General features: G+C 61.8%; 1 protein-coding gene across 3 annotated transcripts; it reads left to right on the top strand.

The window, feature by feature from the left end:
• Positions 1-848: 848 nt before the first annotated feature.
• On the top strand, positions 849-11,927 carry LOC308183300 (uncharacterized protein). 3 transcript variants are annotated; one of them, XR_013942386.1, is made up of 16 exons: positions 849-3,074; positions 6,267-6,418; positions 7,182-7,228; positions 7,595-7,671; positions 7,794-7,857; positions 8,125-8,200; positions 8,413-8,440; positions 9,034-9,174; positions 9,293-9,424; positions 9,705-9,852; positions 10,310-10,362; positions 10,588-10,658; positions 10,930-10,980; positions 11,087-11,163; positions 11,253-11,366; positions 11,664-11,927. XR_013942386.1 is itself a non-coding variant. In XM_080569192.1 (15 exons), the coding sequence occupies exons 2-15, from the start codon at positions 6,300-6,302 to the stop codon at positions 11,821-11,823; spliced, it is 1,287 nt and encodes a 428-aa protein (XP_080425318.1). In that variant the 5' UTR covers positions 859-3,074; positions 6,267-6,299; the 3' UTR covers positions 11,824-11,927. The 3 variants fall into 3 exon arrangements, 1 of the variants encoding a protein (XP_080425318.1); XR_013942387.1 differs by lacking the exon at positions 10,588-10,658 and having other exon boundaries at positions 855-3,074; positions 11,091-11,163; XM_080569192.1 differs by lacking the exon at positions 10,588-10,658 and having other exon boundaries at positions 859-3,074.
• The last annotated feature ends 29 nt before the right edge of the window (positions 11,928-11,956 follow it).

Here is an 11,956-nt window from a genome sequence, read left to right as displayed (position 1 = left end):
GAGTTCACAGAGCCTTAGTTCTTAATGCCCTGAGCACGCTGCTAAATCAAGACAGAAATTGATTTGAGACTGTTTGAAGATGACAGCTCTGGATTAGGCTTAATTGACCATCACGATTTTATATTGACTCAGATGAGCCAAGGCACAAGTGGTAAGTTTTGTGCATGTAAGCTTTTCTCTGACAGCTCAGCTGATTCCTGAGCACTGCAGCGTTGCTCTGCTGGGTTGTTTTTCTCGTCTGCTGGGATTTACAAATCTCACTTCTTTCAATCTTGGATCTTCATTTCTTTCCATATTCGGTATATCTGGTGCTGAAGAGCTTTGCCCAGTTGCTGTCCTGTGAAGGGAAATAGCTACCAGAAGCTGGCACACCTTAGCTAGTGATTTGTGTAGGAGGAATTTGTGATGGATGTCAATTGTTAGGGAAGAGAGAACCCGTAACTTAATGCAGCAGAATGGAGTTTAGATGGAGAACTGGTAAACTTGGCTTTTCTTCTGGAAATCTGATTTTTTTTTTTTCCTGCATGGTTTACAGGAGAAGTCTCCCTGAGTGTCACGTTTCTTTTCTGCAAAATGGCAATCGTTGGCCTTCCTTTTGAGGTAGTTAGTGATGCACTAATAAAAAATGTCTCTATAGCCTGACTCTGTCCAGATTTCTATTCTGTACCCTTGAAAACACCCCTGGAAACCTCAGCTGGACACCTGTTGGCCAGAGGACTGAAAAGATGCGGCTGTGAGAGGGTGGATGCACTCCGAAGGCGGTCAGCGCTGGGGTTTGTGATGGTGTATTTTGGTTTTGAAGCATTGCATACTTCAGGAACTGTTTAAAAATTCATAAACATTTACATCTACAAAGGGAGAAGAGGGATTAAAGCACGTAGGTGTGACATGTTACTGCTTCAAGTTTGCTCATTAATGTTTAGACCCAGCCAGAGGAATGAAACTCTGAAGCATTAAGTGATACTCTTAATGCTGAGAGCACAGATTTCTTTATAGTAAGAATCTCTCAAGCTATTTTAGGTGACAGTGGACTGATGAAGCTTCAAAGTCTACGCTAGCTGGAGGAAAGAAACCTCAAGAGAGCCAAATTGTTGATGTATTTGCATACCAGTGTGTTAGTGGCTGAGTGTATTGAAGCTATTGTAGGGCTGCCCATAATGTGACATAAATAGAAATTGTGCCCTGATCATCACGGTCTGAGCCTGCTGTTCTGGCTTTATTAGGTAGCAGGCTGCAGTCTTCACAATTTCCCTGTAAAACGTCTACCAGCATAAGTGACCTCGGTGTCCTTGTCCCTAGGTGCCCTGTCTGGCTGGGGCTGTTGGTCGTATGACGATGACAGAGGACAAACTCGTCTCCAAAACTCACCTGGCAGTCAGCTTCCCGGTGTCCTTGCTGGAGAAGAGCTGGCAGGACGTGCGCTGGGTATCGATAAAACCAGAGGGAAACCCTGAGAGCTCTCTGACCAGAGCTGTAAATGGTTTAAAGTCGCCTGGCCGCGGTGTGCATCTCCGTGCTGCAGGATGTTTGTTTTTGTAGCTGCTCGCTGCTTTCTTTAGGTGACTGTCTCATTTGAACAGGCTGTTCTTGGCTGCTATGTGCCATGCACAGCTTGCATCTCCGGCTCATCTGGAGCTACTGGGAGCTGCGTTTTGGGCCAGCCTACGTGCTTTTTTTTTTTTTTTTTTTTGAGAAACAGTAGTCAGAGATCAGTTTTGCAAGCTATAAGGGGGAGTTCCTGTTCTGCTGAGCAGCGTTATGCTGGCCTGTGTAAAGAGCCTCGCTAGCTGTGTTTTTGCTGCTGGCTGCAGCTTATCGTGTACAATGGATTCCTCTGGGGTGTACGTGCAAGATAAGCCATGAGAAGCTGGAAGCGAACCCTGGAGATGCTAGACGTGCTGGGGGAAAGCTGCTCGTTTACGTGGTGGTTTGTAGCTCCCCCATGGAAAATTTTACTTTTGACTCTTCTTGACCCCCCCCAGGAGCTCTAAAATGAGCTTGAACAGCGCAAAGAGGTGGAAGTGTCATAAAACATCCGTCAGGTTTTATAGTTCAGCAGAACCTTATCCAGGAACGGAGGGAGAGCCAGGGCCGGGCTTGTGTTTGTCTTGATTTACTAGCAGTATCGGTGAAGTGAAAGGTCTGAAGTGTTGTTTAGAGGTTTCCTAGGCTGCCTGTACATGGCAGTGTATAATTTTCAGCTGATTTATTTGGGATATTTGACAGTGGTTCCCTATCTGCTTCCTCTTTTGTAGAGATTTATCCCCTTCATCGCAGGGAGGGGATTTCCCTTTTTGGCCTAATAGTTTTTTTTCAAGGAAATTAACTCGGTGCGATTGTGTGCGCGATCTCTCTTCTCCGCTGGGGACTCTTCCAAGCCGTGGTGTTTGTGTGTCCCCCCCTGCAGTAATGCTGGGGCTGGGGAAGCCATCCTGTAGCCACATTTTGGTGACAAGCTGTGAATCGCACGCGTGTAATCCCCAGTACGCCGAGGCTGGTGCAGGTTTGGGCTGAGAGCTGGTGGCTGGGCCGCGCAGAGCGAGCCGCTTTGGGAAAGGCTCAGCAGCCTTTTATCAGCCTGAAATTTAAAATTGAACCAGAAGAAGCAAAACCACTCTTTCTCCTCTGTTTTGCCAGCAACCTTTTAATCATCATAAGAGAGTCGTGCTCTCCCTCGGGACGGCTGGTGGCTGCCAGGTCCCTGTCAGCTGGGGAGATCAGGGCCCACACAAAGATGCGTTTGGCCGAGGGCTGGGGTTTCGCTTTGTGCTTGTTGCAGGACTGGGCCCCCCGCACCGGCCTCATAAATCATCTTTGCCGCAGCAGCGGCAGCCAGTGCCTGTCTGAGCGGCTTTCTTCCCGAGCCGAGAAGTGGATAATCCAGATGACCGCCGTCCCCTCCGTCTGAGCGCAGCTTCGGGAGGAGCCCCAGGGAGACGCCGGGGCCGTGAGCTCCTGCAGGACCCCCCCCCGGAGGAGGCACGAGGGCTGAACCCCGAGCCCCCAGCAGCCGCTCAGCTCTCGGGGCTGGAGATGTCCCAGCAAGGGTCTTGTTCTGCGTCATCCTCCAACAGGTCTGTGCGTGGGGCTGCTTTCGCTTGTTTAAGGCCCTGCGGCTTAACTGTGATGTAGGTGCTCCCAGGTTTAAAAAGAAGAATCAATAAAAGTCCCTGGGTGCTTCTAGAAAACGCTGGTAGAGGCTCTGCGAATGTGACGGCCTGCGTAAAGGGGTGATGTTTCTCTCCGGACCCCCCTGGCATGCGGGTGGGTGGGCAACAGAGGAGCTTTTAGGCAGAAAAGCTCGCTTCTGGTGCGGGGAGCTGACGTGGTGGTGTTTTTAGGGCTGTGTGTCTGTCAGAGCCGCTTTCTGCAACTGTGAACCCGCGAGGAGGCTCGGGCAGAGGCTGTGGAGGCCGGCGTGCTGCCTGCCCAGCGCCAGGCTGCTGCTCCGGGGGGGGGGCAAGGAGGGCGCCTGCAGGGATGGGTCCAGCAGCCTGCGCCGGTTAATGAGGGCTGGTTAACGAGGCTGCGTCGATGGGAAATGCACTGGTGCATGCAGGGTGTCCGTCCTCCACCCACCCCCTGAGTTTCCAGCCTCTGCCTGTCCTTGGGAGCAGCTGGTTTTGTACCTTCCGTCTGCTCCGCATCAGGCTTTTTACTCCCGAGCCCCACTGCGTGAGTCCTGGCTGCAGGCTGTGTCGAGGAGAGACAAGAAAAAGCCTCAGCACCGAACCGTGCAGGTTGGACCCACGTGCCCAAGCAGCCCTTCACAGCAAACATCACAGAGGGACGGGGAAAAGGGGGACTCCTAGGGGAGGCATTTTAAGGTTGTGTAAGGCAGAGGGTGCCAGTGCCAGTCTGCCTTTGGGCACGTCTGTGGCTGTTTCCCTCACCCACGCTGCTCCTGCGCAGCTCCTGGGTCTTCCTGGTGCTGGCAGTGTGAGCTTACAAGATGCTAATTGGCATTAATTGGTGCTAATTATGCCCCAGGTAGGTGTGTTGCAGGGAAGGCAGGGGGAGATCTGGGGCTGTCCCTCCCCTAAGCTGGTTCAGGGCTTCCCAGCAGCTCTGCTGTTGGGTCAGGGCCAAGCAGGTTTTTTTTGTCCCAGGAGGGGCAAAAAAAACCCCAAAACCTCCATGAAGCTCCAGGGGCATTTGCAGACCCCAGCCTGGTGGGGCAGAGCTGCTGGTGGCCATTTCAAAAGCTTCGTCCCACCTTGGCACTGCACGGCTCCTGCTTCAAAGCCTCAAATATTCTCTCCGAGCCCTCCCTGGCCCTGGGGCCGCATCCTGTGCCCTCAGCAGCCGGGTACGAGGCTGGGCCAGCCCTGCCCCGGGCTGGGAGATGCCGTTTGCTGGCTGCCCTCTGAGGGCTTAGGGGATTTGCAGACCCCCATAGACCTGCGGCAGGGGCAGGGGAAGGGCTGACGGTGGTGCCTGCCCGCAGGCTGCCCCCCTGTGAGCATCGAGTCCGACTCCACGTAAGCTCATTAGGGGAAGAAAGCGGCTTTAGGGGATGCGATGGATTTGAGCAGAGGGGTCGGGCAGGGAAAGGGGCAGTGGGGCTGATGGCTGGGGGAAACGGGGCTGCAGTGGGGGCAGGAGGGACGGGACTTCGAATACATCGCTACAGGGGCCCCTCACCGCCCATCCTGGTTTAGCCTCGTGCTGTGCCCCCCCCATGAAGGTGTAGGGTTCCCCCCATCTCCACAGGGACCCTGAGCCTGCTGCGGGGCTGATGCTGAGCCCCAGCTCCGCTCCCCAGCCACGGACAGCAGCTCTCCCCCCCGCCAGAGGCCGCAGGATCGGGCCCCGCGCCCCGAGCAGGGGATGCCCGGCCACCTGCGAGGCGCTCAGCCTGCCCCGGCTCCGCGCGGGGAGCTCCCGGCCGCTCTCGGGCATGTCCTTTAAAGGCCTTCTCGCTTCGAGCCGTTCCCTGGCAGCTCCTTCTGCTCCAGATGCGGTCGCTCTCCCCTCCGAGGAGGCTCTGCCGCCGCCGGCTTGCACCGCCTGGGGCCCCGGACCCGCCGGCCGTGCCGCCCCCCTCGGCCCCCTCCCGGGGACCCGACTGCACCAAGGGCTGGGTGCGAGCCTTCGGCTGCTTGGGACGGATTTGGGCAGGTAACTAAAGTCACCGAGCCGAGAGAGAGCTGGGTCCGGCTGCCTGGGGGGTGATATTTGTGCCCCGTTGTGCAAGCGAGCCGCCTGCCTCCGGATTTGGAGCCGTAAAACAAAGATAAAACCGGCGGGGGCTGCGGCGGCTGTCACGGAGCAAACGCTTTGCAGCGGGGGCCATCCCTCGGGAAAAGCCTGATGCTCGCTGATGGGATGAGGTTGGGGATTCCTGGGGGCTCCCCAGGCCCCTGGGCAGAGGTGTCGGGGACAATTCCCAGCCGACAGGCGTTAAGGATTTGGCGTTGTCGAGCATTGCTTGCTTTTACACCGAGATCAAGGCTGGGCAGCCTCTGGGAGAAGCAGAATTGTCCAGCTTGGTGCGGGGGCAACTGAGGCTGAGGCTTTGCACAGGCACGGGGTGGGCTCAGCCGGTCCCTGCTCTTTGCCCACTTAAATCTCTGCTGCATTTTGTCCTGGCAAAGAAAAATAAAAAAATTTCCTTCTGCCCCGTAGCTGCGTTTCTGCGGGCACAGCTCCCGAGGGCACGCGTCCTGCGGGAGAGCCTCTTCTGCACGGCGATCATCCTGGGCTGGCAGCGACTCCCCGGGCTCTCTGCTGTCTCTCTCTGTTTTTTAAACATTGCAAAACAACTTAAATGAGGCATCCGGGCTTGCTTACAGAAGGAATTGGGAACCCCTTGTATTTATCTATCTAGGAGCCTGCCAGGCGGGGATGCTCGGAGCGCCCCCAGCCTGGGGCCCGGCGGGACGCCCCCGCTCTGCACGGGGTGCCCAGGCTGGCAGGGGGTGCAAGCGCACCCCACGGAGGGCTGAGGCTCGTGCCCTTGATGCTGGAGACCACGGGGGGGGGCAGGAAAATGGGGGTAGCAAGGGGGAAAATCTGCCCTCAGCGTTGCACAGAGAGGTGGCTCGCCATAAATCCCTCGCTCGCCTCTCCCTGTGCCCGTGCGCATCCCAGCAGCATCCTCCCGCGTCCCGCTGGGGCCCCTCCACCTCTTTCCCCACAGATGCCTCCACGCTGAAGCAGCAGAGGAGCTCGGAGCTCCTGCTGGGTGCGAAAACGCTTTAAAAATATAACATTTAGAGGCGTTCTCCCATCTGCGCGCAGCTAATATGTGTCTCTCGTGATAGGTGTGCTGGTCCTGGAGCCTCCGCACTTTGCAAATGAAGCCGCTCGCGGGGACCTCGCCGGGCGCGGGGGAAGAGGCGCAGGGACGTGCCCAGGGGCGTGCGGCGCGGCAGCGGCACAGGAGGGGCTGCCGGCAGAGCCCCCCGGCTCGCAGGTACGGGCACCGGGGGCTGGTGGGTGCCAACGGGGCCGCGACGGGGCTGGCGGGGCCGGCTGGTGGCTCCGAGCGCTGTTTGGGTGCAGCAGAGATCTTTTCTTTTTCTTTTTTTTTTTTCTTCTGGTTGCTAATCCTGGGGAACGACTTGCAGGGAAAAGCTCTGTCGAGCCCTGTCCGGAGCCTGGAGCAAATTTTGGGGGCGCAAACCCCTTTCCTAGCTGCATGCTGGGCTCCGGCACGAGCTCTTTGCGCAGCAGCCCCTTTATTTCCACGTGTGGGTGCTCCAGCATCCCTGGCCCCACCGAGCAGGGATGCTACGGAGCTGCCGGACATCCCTGCACCCAGGACAGGATTTTGGGGAGCGTGCACGCGTGCCAAGGCCCTCTGTCCCCCCACGGCGGTGACACGAGATGATGCCTGGGGGCTCTGCCAGCAGCTGCGTTTGCCGTTGTGCTTGCGAAGAGGCCAGCTTGGCAGCCGGGGCGCAATAAATGTGCTGAGGAGGAGCGCGGCCGTGGGCCGGTGACTCAGTGCTGGCTGCGAGCGGCTTCGGCGGCTCCTCTGCAGCGGCTGCGGGAGCGGAGGGACAGGGGGAGGCTGCGCCCGCGCCGGGGACAGCGGGGACGGAGCGGGCTGGGGAGGATGCTCGGGAAGGAGCCAGGTCCGGGGCAGCGTGGGGTTGAGATGCTGCCTCTCCCACCGGAGTTTCTTTGGGGTTTACTGGAGTTTCTTTGGGGTTTACTCGGGCTCCTCTCCGCAGGGAGCAGCAGGCAGAGCCGGCCGGGCTCCCCGCGTCTCCGGATGAAGGTAAGGGCAGCTGGGAGCGGGGATGGGGGGAGAGGGGTTGTTTCGTGCCCCCTCCCTCCCTGAGCAGCATCGTGTGGGTTTGGGAAGGGGGCCCCCTCTCCCTGCAGGACCTGCCTGCATCCCCACGCCCCCTCCAGCTTGGGGGGCATGAACGGGTCCCCTAAAGCTGCTCCTGAGTGCTGGGGATATCCTTAAAAATGTGGAGGTGTTTGGGGGGACACCTGCCAGCCTGTGCCCGCTGGGAAACTCCTGTAGTTTTACTTTGTTTATTTTTTTTTTGGGGGTGGGGGGGGTCTCCATCAAGGCTGGTCCGAGGCTGGCAAGGGGACGCTGCCACCCCGCTCCCACCACCCTCTCTGTCCCCAGGGAGGATGAGCAGCCCCCAGGGGCACCCGGACGGGGTCGTGGCCGGGAGCGAGCAGAGCGTGGAGCGTGTCAGCGAGGTGAGAGGGGCGGGAGGGTGCCGGGTTCGGGACCCCCGAGCCACGCGGTGATGCTCTTTTTGGGATGCCGTCCAGCACCAGGGAGGGGGTTGCTCCGACAGCACCCTTGTCCCCCTCCGCAGGAGCCGGGCAAGGACAGGCAGGAGCTGGCCGTGCGCACCGGGGACAGTGACAGGACCGAGGAAGGTGAGTCCCCAACCCGGGTCCCCGGCTGGGTCCCCTCGTGGTGGGGCTTGAAGTGTCTGGGGACCAGCGTGGGTTGTTGGGGTCTGCTGGAGTTTGGCTCCCGTCGTGGAGACCCGGGGACTGGTTTGGGGGACGTGAAAACCCTGCTGGTGCTGGGGGAAGGATCGGGACGTTCTCGTGCTGGGACAGGAGGGCAGAGGGAGGAGGAAAAGCAGACCAAAAGCCTTCATGAGCGGTCTCTCCAGCGGCGTTACTGCCTCCCTGCAGATGCAGAAACCCTGGAGGAGCCGCTGCTGAGCTTCCCCGGTGAGCTCTCGGTGCTGGAGAGACTGGGCCTGCAGAGGTAAAAGGGGCGAGCACCGGGGGCTGCAGGACGGGGGGTCCCGGGGCACGGCATGCTCCGGGGACTGGGCTTCCCGTGGCACGAGAGCCGCTCTGCAGGCGGGGGTCCCCAATTCTGGTGGTGGCCGGCACCCGTGGGAGCAGACCACGTGCGTTTTCGGCATGCAGCCCCCCCCGGTGCCACCACCTCTGACAGCGCTTCTCTTTCCGCAGCGTGGCTCTGACGGAGCAGGACGTGGAGGTGAGGGCTGCCAGGGGCCGGGGGTGGGCTGGGGAAAGGGGGGCAGGGGAAGGACGCCGTGCGCCCGGCCCTGGCCCCGCAGTCCCTTGGCAGTCGCTGCACGAGTCCCTTTCCCGGTGACGCTGCTGGCATTCGGAGGCAGCCGCATTTCCGTGGCGAGACGAGCCCGACCTCCGCGCGCCTGCAATCCTGCAAAGTGCTCTGCGGCTCGCCCTTAGCCACCGAGGCAGCGGGAGCCACGTTAATAAAACTAATTGTCCTGCGAGTGCCAGGGCTGAGGCAGGCTCTGCTGGCCCGCGACCCGCAGCGAGGGCTGGCATCTGCCCGGCGCGCTCCTGCCAGGAGGGTTCGGGATTTCCACGCGTTATCGGCTGCCTGGGGGCCGTGTCTCAGGCCCGTGGCATCTCCTGGGGGCTGCCCCCCGCCGTGCAGCAGCCTAATGAGTGCTGGGGAAAGGCAAGTGCTGATTGTCCTCAGCACGGCCCTGCTTGGTGGCACGTTAAAGGGGGGGGCTGGCTGTGCCTTGGGGACAGCGGTGCGTGGCCTTCCCGTCGCCCTGTGTCCCACCTGTGTGCCCTCCTGCCCCCCCCCAGGCAGCCTTTGCCCACCTTGCCCTGGCTTTTCGCTGCGACGTCTTCACCCTGCGGCAACGGGTGCAGGTGGAGAAGCGGGCACGGGATGCGGCGGAGGAAAATATCCAGGAGGAGCTGGGGCAGTGCCGGGCTGCCCTGGAGGTAGGTGGCACCGGGGCAGGCTGGCATCCGCCGGGGACCTCCAGCTCCAGAGGGGCTTGGAGAACTCAAAGCCCTGTCTCCAGCTGCCCCATCCTCCCCATGTCCCCCCCCCCCGCAGAGGCTGGGCGCATCCTGCGCGGATGCGGGCTGCAGGGAGACGCTGGAGCAGCTGCAGCACAGCCTGGCCGTGCTGGCGGCCGCCGTGGAGCGGGCGACGAGCGCCGCGGAGAAGCTGGGGGCCGTTCATCAGGTCGGTGATCACCCCGGGGTGGGGAGGGGAGGGACGGAGGGTGCTGGGGACACACCGCTGGGCTTGCTGGGGCCTGTCCGTGCTCCTCGCGGTGCTGGTGCGGGAATCTAGCTGTGAACGCTGGGGCGCACGGGATCTGCGCGCCCTTGGGAGCGTGAAAGGGATCTGTTTGCACTGCTCTCGGCCCCCGGGGAGGCAGCGAGGGGCTGGTGGGGACACGGGGGGGGGGCTGTAGGGACAGAGGAGCTGGGAGCCGACGGCCCGTGCCGCCCGGCTGCAGGAGGCCCGGATGAGCCGAGCGGCGGAGGTGATGGTCCAGCACGTGGAGAACCTGAAGCGGCACCACCTGCGGGAGCACGCCGAGCTGGAGGAGATGAAGCGCCTGATCCAGCAAAACTCCCGCAACCGGCAGCTGGCCGAGACCCAGGGTGAGGTGGGCGCCGCAGGGGGGGGACCCTGCAGGGCCCGGTCCCGGGTCCCTCGGGTGCACGAGCTGGGGACGGGGGCGGGTGACAGCTGGGGCTGCAGCCACCGGGCCCGATGACGAGCACGAGGGGCCCCGTAACAGCAGACACGGGGCGGGAGCAGGTGCTGGTGGCCGCAGAGCCATCGGCCCGCGGCCCAGCGGGGAATGCAGGGCAGGGGGGGCACACAAAGGACGCTCTGTCCCCAGCCCCCGGCCCTGCAAACCCCACGCACGCTCCGAGCGAGGTCTCCCCAGCGAGGGCACCCCTGGGACTCGCGCCAGGCGTGGGGCACGGGGCCCTGCTCGCCTTCGACGGGGGGGGACGTTTACATTTGCCTGCATATCAGCCCCCGTTTTTATTTTTATTTTTATTTGTTTTTTTTTGGAGGCAATCTAAGACTTCTTTTCCTTGCTCCCAGATGACGCGGAGCCACGGCTGAGGCCTCACCCCCTGATGCGCTCCTTCCAGCAGGTACCCGGGCGAAGCAGCCCCTCTGCCAGCCCCCAGCCATCGTCCCCGTGCCCTGCCACCCGGCTGTCCCCTCGCACCCGCCACCCCCCGGGCAGCGCCACCCTTCCCAGCCGCTTGCTGCGGGCGAGGTCTGCTAGAAACACCGGGGCCGGGGGGAAAAGTAGAGGGTGGCCACGGGGGGAGACGGTGTCCGGGATGTCTCAGGCAGGTCCCTCTGCGTTGCAGGGCTTGGCTGGGAGGAGGCCGTTCTCTAGCACCAGCTCGAATTCGGCACTGGTTCCCCTCCAGCTCAAGAGGTAGGGGAGCGCTCGGGGAGGGGTCAGGCAGCCCCGGCGGCACAGCTCGAAGCAGCAAGGACAGGCGTGATGCTCTTGGCTTTGCCCTTCCCTCTCCTCACCGGCTTCCCCCCCCCCGTAGCAGCAGGGCTGGCGGGAGGCTGGCAGGGTCCTTCCTCCTCCTCCTCTTCCTCCTCGGTGCCCCCTTGCCTGTGGTGGGGAGGTGGGAAAAGGGGATGGGGAGCGCGGGGAGGGGGCGTGATGCTCACCCCAGCCCCTCGGTTCCCCGCAGGCGTCTGCCCGCCGCAGAGTCAGCATCGCCGTCATCCCCAAGCAGCTCTTGGTAAGGACCCGCACAGCGGGGACAGGAGGGGGCTGCGCCCCGCCACCGGGCTCGGTGCCACCAGGGGGCTGGGGCCCTGCTCAAAATCCCCCTTTTTTGTGCCCAGCCAGGTGCCAGCACGGACGGCCGAGCGTCCCCCGCCAGCGAGCCGGAGGGGTCCCAGCACCCGGCCAGCACCCAGAGGTACCCGTGCTGGGTGGCGGGGGGACCACGGCACCGTCTGCCACCATCCCACGGGGGACGGCACAGCCTCCTGTCTTCTCCCTCCCCAGGAGCGAGCTGGAGCCACCGGGCCGGGGCGGCGCCGTGAGCGGGGAGCCGGCGGCTGGGGCGGACGGCAAGGACACGAGCGCAGGGGGCGAGGAGCCGGAGCAGCTTGGGCTGATGTGAGCGCACCCCAAATCCTTCCTGCAGCCTCTGGGGGGGGGGCTCTGTGGTCCCGAAGCGGCCGGCACGTGGGGATGGAGCTGGGGGGCTTGGGGATGGAGGGCAGGGATGGTTTGTGGCTGCCTCACCTCGCCCCTGCCTCAGTTTCCCCGTGCATTACAGGTGACCTGCGCCCTCCCCAGTCTCGTTTTGTTTGGGGTTTGCAAAAGGGCCGGCAAGGCTTGGCGTTGGGCTAAACCTCGTCCCTGCTGGGGCCACCTTTGGGTGACAAGCGTCCCCTGTCACCTTCTTCCCAGGTCCAAGGGGTCCCCGGCGGAGCTGTGGCGGCCGTGGCTCTTCCTCCCGCAGCACTACTGGGTTTTGTTCTGGCTGCTCCTCCTGAGCGTCGCCTTCCTCCTCCTCCTCCGCGTCCTGGAGCTGCAGCGGCTGCAGCCCGCGCCATCGCCCAAGGCCTAGCTGCAGCGGGGGGGAGGCGGCTGGGGGGCACCCGCTCTCCATCACTGCTCCTGCCCCCCGCCACAAAACACAGAGACCCTAGAAAAATAAAATTGGAGGAAGAATCGGGGATTTTTTTGACGGAGCAGGGGGC

Source organism: Anser brachyrhynchus (genome assembly GCF_964034855.1).
Source record: "Anser brachyrhynchus genome assembly, chromosome: 27".
NCBI classification, from domain to species: Eukaryota; Metazoa; Chordata; class Aves; order Anseriformes; family Anatidae; genus Anser; species Anser brachyrhynchus.
This window is presented reverse-complemented; position numbering and strand designations above follow the sequence as displayed.

What these genes read in the sequence shown, in the direction of transcription:
- LOC308183300 (XM_080569192.1), top strand. Translation starts at nt 6,300, where the DNA reads ATGAAGCCGCTCGCGGGGACCTCGCCGGGCGCGGGGGAAGAGGCGCAG. An exon ending in GCGTGGAGCGTGTCAGCGAG is followed by an intron (nt 7,672 to 7,793) that starts GTGAGAGGGGCG and finishes CCCCCTCCGCAG; the next exon opens with GAGCCGGGCAAGGACAGGCA. An exon ending in CACCCGGCCAGCACCCAGAG is followed by an intron (nt 11,164 to 11,252) that starts GTACCCGTGCTG and finishes CTCCCTCCCCAG; the next exon opens with GAGCGAGCTGGAGCCACCGG.